The sequence below is a fragment of the Galeopterus variegatus genome, unplaced genomic scaffold (assembly GCF_000696425.1).
Source record: "Galeopterus variegatus unplaced genomic scaffold, G_variegatus-3.0.2 Scaffold5104, whole genome shotgun sequence".
Taxonomy (NCBI): Eukaryota; Metazoa; Chordata; class Mammalia; order Dermoptera; family Cynocephalidae; genus Galeopterus; species Galeopterus variegatus.
The window spans coordinates 4,265-13,354 of record NW_007731215.1 but is presented as its reverse complement, the minus strand read 5'-3'; the positions used below and the strand labels follow the sequence as shown (position 1 = coordinate 13,354).

General features: G+C 36.3%; 1 protein-coding gene across 2 annotated transcripts in view; it reads right to left on the bottom strand.

The window, feature by feature from the left end:
- LOC103604363 (ribonuclease 3) overlaps positions 1-8,381 on the bottom strand; it is a 49,198-nt gene extending 40,817 nt beyond the window's left edge. For both annotated transcript variants that reach the window (XM_008588921.1, XM_008588923.1), the window contains exons 1-3: positions 8,267-8,381; positions 7,614-7,752; positions 7,189-7,249 (exon numbers count right to left, since the gene is read on the bottom strand). In XM_008588921.1, the coding sequence (XP_008587143.1) occupies positions 7,189-7,249; positions 7,614-7,752; positions 8,267-8,368 (302 nt within the window). In that variant the 5' untranslated portion in view covers positions 8,369-8,381. The remainder of the gene's footprint in view (positions 1-7,188; positions 7,250-7,613; positions 7,753-8,266) is intronic.
- Positions 8,382-9,090: the final 709 nt, after the last annotated feature.

Here is a 9,090-nt window from a genome sequence, read left to right as displayed (position 1 = left end):
GTCCCGGTCCGGTACGGGCGCGACACTGAGGGTTGCGATCCGTTGCCGGTCACGAAAAAAGACAAAAAGGAAAAAAAAAATTCTTTTAGAAGCTACTCAGTACTGAGATTTTGCTTTTGGTCAAACACATTAGAACTCCAAAAGCATCTGCCATCACTCTTAGAGAAAGCATGAAGGAACAGAGGCATGATTTAATGGTATGATACTAGACTAAGTCCTCTTGCTAATTTCAAGAAACCTAATAAACTATTGTCCTGAGAAAAGATAATAACTAAGAAAGAAATGGTGAGTATTTAAAAAGAAAGAAATGAGTATTATACCTTTTTCATGACTCAGTAAAATAAAAATACATTTTCTGTGGCAGAGACTTTATTTTCTTCCTAAGAGTTCAAAGTACTACACAGGGAAATCTACTTAACATGAAAAGTAAAAAACCCTGGCAGGGAGGTGAAGTGAGGACAAACCATATTTGGACTGCCTTATGCTTTATTAAAGAATAAGAAGACATCTAGTCAAAGAATAGTAGATGTTTTAAGTCAGATACTATTTCAAATGAAGTCAGACTGGCGTAGGTTTTACTTTAATTTCTTTTATAAACTTTCATGGAGACAAGAACTATGTCTAGGGTTTTAATCACCACAAGTTAAACTATAATTCAGTTTGTTAAAATACAAGATTACAGATCTAAACAGGTTTATTCAATAGGGAGTTTGCCATTCATTAAATAATTTGCCCATATCCAGCATATGGTTTTCTGTATCTATATTATGACTAAACTCTGGCAATAAGCCACAAACGAAAATGGGGATTAAATTCCACTTTAGTTTATTATTACACTGGACAATTCCTAACCTAATGGTTTGTCTGGAAGAATGAACCAAGTGAGCTCCTAGTCCTCACAGTAGTAGCAAATCTTTTGTTCCTTTTGCTATTGTTCATAACTCTTTAATCACCCCCTTTTATAAATACCAGTAAGCTCCACAATGAGCTACTTACTGAGCAGTAAACATTCCATTTGTTTTTGAGAACTGAATCAACAGAGGCGTTATGAAATCTAGATTAACTGTAACATTTATATAGCACATTTTGTCTGAGGAATTCAATGCCCTTTATAAAACACAACAATCTCCCTATAACAGAGAGTACTGTAAGGTGGGTGCCATTTATTCCAGGGAAAGCCATCTCGGGATTGGCCAAATCCAAGGGTAATGCTAGAGTGAGGGTACAGACAATATTTCCTCGCCTTTGCATTCCAAGCCTCAAGCAGTGACTGATACAGTAGAGGTAGAAGAGGCCTTGGAGGTCAGCTGAACCTTCTACCAATTCAGGATTCTTTCCACTCGCTACACATACCTGGACACTTGCAGGGAGAAATCAGAGACCCACTGGACTTGTGGATCCCAGGAGAACCATTGTGGGATTTCACTAGAAGCATTTAAGTCAGTAAATCCACGCAGTGAAATTCACATATATTCAATTCATGTTGTTATTGTATTTTTAATGCAAAATACTCATGTATAATTGACTGAAAATATACTTTGCAAGTACCATTTCCTTAAATAAAGAGGACTCAAATAAATAGTCCATATGTGTCTCTCTGTTGGTCCAAGAGATTTTTATACATTATGTCTAGCAACAACTCTGCCAATCAAAAAAACACCCCAAATCAAAACAAACCAATGATGCTTGATTTTCTCCTTTTTCTATTACTATTCTTCTGGCTCTTCCTTCCCAAAGGTCTTACTGATAATTCATAGATTAATTGAATGCCACCAAATGCCTAATCCCTTAGAGACCCTTTTTGTAGTAACATTTCATTGCAACCTGCATGAGTTAAATATAACTATACAACTGAGAATCAGGTGGTTAAACGGTGACACTTTTTTAAATGATAGGTGGCATATTGGAGATGGTACCACCATAAAAGCTAATTATATTACAGTTTTGATAGGCAAACAGGCTCTCAAAAAATATTTATTTTAAGCCTTCGCACGATCTCTAATCAGATTAAGTAAGATACCAACCAGGCATTTAAACCTCTGCTGACCACAATTCTTCTTAACACTCCAATTTCTCTATTTCTAGTCAATAAATAATCTGGGATAAAAGCAGAATCATGAATGGCATTCTTTCCTTTAATACTATTTACTGAGTACCTTCTTCTCTGTGAAAGATACTAGTTACAAAAGAAGAGAAAAAAAAAAAAAGAGTAGGACCATAGACCTTCAAAATCCTTATTGTCCAGTAAAGAAAAATAGCCCCACAGCACAACTGTAATATATGGGAAAACAGGAACATGTACCATAAAACAAATACCGGCAGGATTTGAGCAGGATGTTACAAGGTTACGATGGCATTCCAGAGAAAACAGGGAAGAGGGATATGCTGGACAGCCCAGTAAGTATTCAGTCTTATTGGCATGGAGAGAGCCTCCAGGAAAAGAAAGATGTGCTGGGAAAAGTTGCTGGGGACAGGTAATGAGAGCTGGGACTGCAGGTGGGGAGGTTCTGATAGTATTCAGTAAGTTGAAGCTTTCAAACAGGTTACAGCTAAGAACTAGAATAGCACGCACCAGAGACAGCAAGCTGACCGACTATGGAGGCAATCTAAACACAGAGCTGGCAGAGTGTGGTCACTAGTGGCGCTGCAGGAGTGGGGACAGGGAGTGGTTTTAAAGGAGTCGAGAAGAAGAATCCATCTAACAGCCTCTGCCTCCTCTCAGCCCTCTCCCCCGTCTCCCTTGCTCCTCCACCTTCCCACTTTTATCAGTGCCAGAAACAGATTCCCCAAATAACTTACTAGCTCTCTCTCTTTCTCCTTTTGCAAGTCTAACATTCTGAGCAAGCTTACTTAGGGAGATGTAACCACTGATACCTGGAATTTTAGGCTGTTTACTTCAAAGGCATATAAACACTTCCAAGGAGCAGAGACTACTACATCCCATTTCACAACAGCAAAATAAGAAACAAACAAGAGAAGGCAAGTCGTTTCAAGTCAACTCAACTATTCAAGTGCACAGTATAAAACTGACCTATAATCCCTAAACAACCACCAGATCTATCCTGAGCCCCACAGCAGTTCTGTGTGCACGTTTTGTTTTTGACCTTCATTGAGGCACTTATCAGAGTCTCCCCTATAATAAGTGATTAATGTTTATAGCACTCTCACCCCTCCCCAGGTAGTCACCCTCCTAGTGAATGGGGGCTTTGTCTTATTGCCTTTTATTTCCCTAAAATACCTACAAACTGACCCAGGCAGCTGAGCAAGGAGGCTCTTTCTGAACACACACTTGGGGTCAGCTCTGCATCAGCAAAAAGATCGTATTCACAAGAGGCTCTCAAAACAAGCAGCAAAGGCCAGAAGTCAAAGGACAAGAGAGATTATTTGTTTACTCTCCGTTAATGGTATCATTTTCAAAATAGTAAATGCAGAAACAACACAGTTTCTCAGACATCATTTCTTTTGCCACAGTAAGAAAGCCACTTCTTTGTAACAAAGCAAAAGAAAACATAAATCATGAGGTATGAACAATGCTATCAAAAGACATACGGTGGTGTGGATAGATGAGACAAAGATGATTTAAACCCATGTTTTCATCATTGAAAAGTAAGTGTGTATGGTGTGCTCAGCCTTGCTTGAGGGGCTGTGGGGTACACAGGGCTCTACTTATTAAAATACAGAGCTGGTCATCTGGAGACTATACAACATCACAGAGTAAAATGAAACCATGGTCACACTACCCCTGAGGGTGTGATTAAAAGCTCTTTAGATTAATTCTTTTCTGATCTTAGACTCCCACAGAACACTATAGTGAGGCATATGGTCATCTTCAATCCAGAGTTATAAAGCTCCATCCTGCCTTTCTAACTCTTCATTGAAGAGGAAAGATAGTCTGGTTTATGATAACCTCAAAAGAGAGCAACTCAAGGCAAGCTAATTTAAAGAGCAAAGTGATATATGAGGGAAAAGGCAGAAAAGGAGTCTGTGCCAGCCACTGCTGGCAATTCTCTTAGCTGTGGAGGCCAGTTACCAGCTTAAGCAACTGCCTCAACTTCTAACCCTACTCTACCCACCCTTAGTCCACCTACGTCTGTACCCACAGGGTAATAAGCACAGCTATTCAACTTTTCAACTCATTTTAAAAAGAAAGCTGCCCTCAATTTCCTCTACTGGCTTTCAAAATATAACCTGCTATACTTCACACACACAAAGATATTCCTCCTGCAAACAACATCAGAGCCTCATCAGCCAGTAGACATTTCCTGCCATTCATTTTTCATAAGGTGTTGAGTTTATACAGACCGGGAGTACTTCAGCTCCAGGTTCTGTGGCAGCTCAAGGCAACACAAAACTGAGAATATTAACATAGGAAAGTATCTTATAAAATCAAGAAATAAAATAAGAGAAGATAACCTATAAAACCTTGCAACTCATTATGAGGCCAGTATTACCAAAATTATGAAACCAGACAAAAACATCACAGGAAAGGAAAACTACAATATCTCTTATGAATGTTGATGATACAAAAACCCTCAGTAAAATACTACCAAAATGAATTCAGCAGCACATAAAAAGGATTATACACCACGATCAGTGGGATTTATCCTCGGAAAGCAAGGTTGGTTTAACACCCCAAATCAATTAAGATAACATACTATATGAATAGGACAAAAGGGAAAAACCCACATAATTATCTCAATATTGAGATGCAGAAAAAGCATGTAATAAAATTCAACATCCTTTCATGATAAAAACACTAAGCAAACTAGGAATAGAAGGAAACTTTTCACTGATTTAAAAACAAAAAACACCTCACAGCTATCATCATTCTCAACAGTGAAAGACTGGATGCTTTCTCCTAAGTTTAGGAAGAAGACAAAGATCTGTTCTCAATACTTCTAGTCAGTATTGTACTAGAGGCTCTAGCCAGGGCAACTAAATTAAGAAAATGAAATTAAAAGCATCAGATTGGAAAGGAAGAAGTAAAACTATCTCTATTTACAGATAATACAATCATATGTATAGGAAATCCTAAGGAATCCACTAAAAATCTATTAGAGCTAATTAATAAGATCATCAAGACTGCAGGATACAAGCTCAATATACAAAAATCAATTGTATTTCTATACACTTGCAATGAAAAACCTGAAAATGAAATTAAGAAAACAATTCCATTTATAATGGCATCAAACTAATAAAATGCAGTTGACTATAGTTCAATGAGGGGGCAATGGGCACTGACCACCCCTCCCAGTCAAAAATCTTTGTGTGTGCTAATCCCTGAGGGGGGAGCATCTTTACTTAAATACTTAAATACCAATAGCCTACTTTTAGGTAAGCTACTTAACTGTTTGGTTAAAGTTTTTCCAATATATTTATTGAAAAATCCATGTATAAGTGGATCCATGTGGTTCAAACCTGTGTTGTTCAAGGGTTTGCTGTACTTAGGAATAAATTTAGCAAAAGATGAGCAGAACTTATACTCTGAAAACTATAAGACACTTAAATTAAAGAAGAAGATAAATGGAAAGACATCCCATGTTCATGGGTCAGAAGACTTAGATTAAGATGGTAACCATTCCCAAATTGATTTACAGAATCAACACAATCCCTATCAAAATCCCAGTTGACTTCTTTGCAGAAATTGACAAGCTGATCCAGACATTCACATGGAAATGCAATGGACCCAGTATAGACAAAACCATCTTGAAAAAATAAAACAAAGGTGGAGAACTCACATTTCTCTATTTCAAAACTTACTACAAAGCTACTGTAATCAAGACTGTGGTACTGGCATAAGGACAGACATACAGATCAATGGAACAGAACTAAGAGTCCAAAAACAAACCCTTACATATTATCGTCAAGTGATTTAAGAAAAGGTTGCCAAGGTGATTCAGTGAGGAAAGAAAAGGCTTTTCAACAAATGGTGCTGGGACAATTGGATATACAAAAGCAAAAGACAACCACTGGACACCCCCTATGTCACACCATATATAAAAATTAACTCCAAATGGATCACAGACCTAAATGTAAGAGATAAAACTATAAAACTCTTAAAAGAAACATAGACATCAATCTTTGTGACTTTAATTTCGTCAATGATTTCTTAGATAGAACACCAAAAGCACAAGCAACAAAAGAAATAATATATAAATTGAACTTCATCAAAACTTTTGTGCTTCAAAAGACATCAAGAGAGTGAAAAGACAATTCAAAGAATGAGAAAAAATTTTTGCAAATCATATATCTGTTAAGGGACTTGTATGTGGGATATATAAATAAACTATTATAACATGGTAATAAAAAATAACATAATTAAAAATAGGAAAAGGATCTGAATAGATATTTCCCCAAGAAAATATACAAATGGCCAATAAGCATATGAAAAGATGCTCAATATCATGAGCCATCAGGGGAATACAAATCAAAACCACAATGAGATAATATTTCATACCCACTAGGATGACTAGAATCAAAGAGACAGATAATAACAACTGTTAGCAAAAATATGAAAAAATTGGAACCCAGATATACTGCTGCTGGGAACATAAAATGGTGCAGTCACTTTGGAAAACAGTTTGGCAGTTCCTTAAAACGTTAAAAAAATTTATGCTACGACCCAACAATTCCACTTCTAGATATATACCCAAGATAAATCAAAACATACATCCACACAAAATAATGTCATAGTGACATTATTCATAACAGCCAAAAGGTGGAAGCAATCCAAATGCACATAAACTTATGAATGGATAAATAAAATATGGTATACACACATCACGAAATACAACTTGGCAATAAAAAGAAATGAAGTACTGATATATAGTATATACAACATGGACAAATCATGAAAACATTATGTTAAGTAAAAGTAGTCAGTCACAAAGGATCACATAGTGTACAACACCTTATATATGAAATATTCAGAACAGGCAAATCCATAGAAATTGAAAGTAAACTGGCTGTTACCTAGGGTTGGGCAGGATAAGAAAAAACAGGGAGTGACTAATGGGTACGGTGTTTCTCTTTGAGGTGATGAAAATGTTCTAAAATTAGGTACTGGTCATACTTGCACAATTTTGTGAACATAGTACAAACCACTGAAGTGTACACTTTAAATGGGAAAGTTGTATGGCATGTGAATTATATCTCAGTAAAGCAGTTTTTTAAAAAAATCTACTTTACCTTGAGGGAGTTGGGTCATCTTGGCCAAGGCGTGACATAATATTTATTAAGGTGTTAATTCCTATTAAAAATAAATAAAATAAATATACAAGTAAATACTTTTATAAGGATTCTAGGACCACTATATGACTGTATGCAGAAAGAAAATGATCTCATCTAATTTGACTAGTTTAATACTGTATGTCTAAAAGATTGATAAACAATCATTTAAAATACTTGATAGGAGAAAAATTTTTCTGAAAAAATTAATCCATCTTATTATAATGCTCTGCTCAAGATGAATGTTAATAACATATGGGTCAATAAGCACTAGAATATGAGAGGTGAAAAGAGTTACCCAGGGATCAATTCCTGGGGGGATATAATTTACAGTAGGGAATCCCGGCCAAAATACGAGTAGAATCTTAAAAGTCATCCAAGCATACCTTTTTTCCTCATGTGCATGTGATGAACTTTTCTGTCTCCATATTTGGGCTGCCGAATTCCACAGTTAGACAATGAATTCCTGGCATGGTCAGGATTCATTCCAAAATTTAAATGATGACTTGGATGAGTCATGGCCAGCTAAAATTTCAATGAAATAAGTTAAGTCTTAAAAACTCAGAATAGAAATGCCATCTTTTTATCATCCCAAATGAAAATGGGAAAAGGAGCTGTCTATCCAGTTGAATTTTAAGCCCTGATTTTTGCATCTTATTTCCTCCAGTATCAAATTTTCAAAGCTCTGGTGCAAGCCCTCTTCTGAAAACAAACCTAAAAATCCACGTCTTTCAGAGAAGAATTAGAATAACTCGGCACCTGGAAAGAAGAGCCATAAAGAAGGAAAAGCTGAAAGAGGATGCTCAGGTTTGACAGGCAAACTAGCTTTAGCCTATTTCTTTAGGGATGGCCTCAAATACATGTGAGATGAAGGATGTGAAGGTGGTAGAGACAACCAGGGAAGAGTAATGAAGAGTTATGTTTCTAAAAATCTATGTTACCTCCCAGAATAGAGAACCCAATGTACCACTTGTAACCTGCAAGATGAACTATATTCCTATCTTGTTCTTATGTGAGTTTCCAGGAGAGTAATTCTTACCTGTAACAAACAACGATCTTGGAAAGTATATCCTATCAGCTTGTCCAGATGCATCAGGCATTGGTGGTAGCGGATATGATGAGTTAAAACAGGCAGCATCATTGCATGCTAGGAAAAACATACTTCAATATGTTTAACTCTACAAAAATGTATAAAACATTTCATTTATTTTACAACAAACAAGAACCATTTTCACATCCTAAATTCCATCTCACAAAGTCTTGAAACAATTTACTGGCTGTTTGGCATCCTGGAGAATCCTCTATGAGGGGCGGTGTACTGTAGTTGTTAAGGATATATAGTCTCTAGAACCAGAATACCTGGGTCAATACAGTTAAGGCACCTGAGAACATGGAACTTAAACTTTTGCTTCAATCACTTTTCATTTGGCTATACATTCCCAACTGGGAGATGATTTCAAGGAAGGCATATTTTTTTCTTTAATAGTGTTTTCCTAGAACTCAAGAGAATGAAGCAGTCATTTTTATTCATTAGAAACTAGAGGGTGGGCACAGCCCACAGAATGACTGACATATGCTTTATATCATTTCAGCCTTTGAAGTATTTTAAGCTGGCATTGTTTTTAAAAACATGAAAATGGATTTGCAAAACTACAGAAATCAGTTCCCTGTATTATTAACTTATAAAGAAAGATTAGTTCTACCAAAGAGGAATCTCTAATCAACAGAAAGTCTTTCTTGCCAGTTCAATTCAATAAATACATATTGAGCACCTACATGTGCCAGGACTTACAATATCTGTGGAAGATAAAATAGACAAAGGCAGTTTTTGCCATCAAGAGCTTCCTGAGATATGCCATTAGT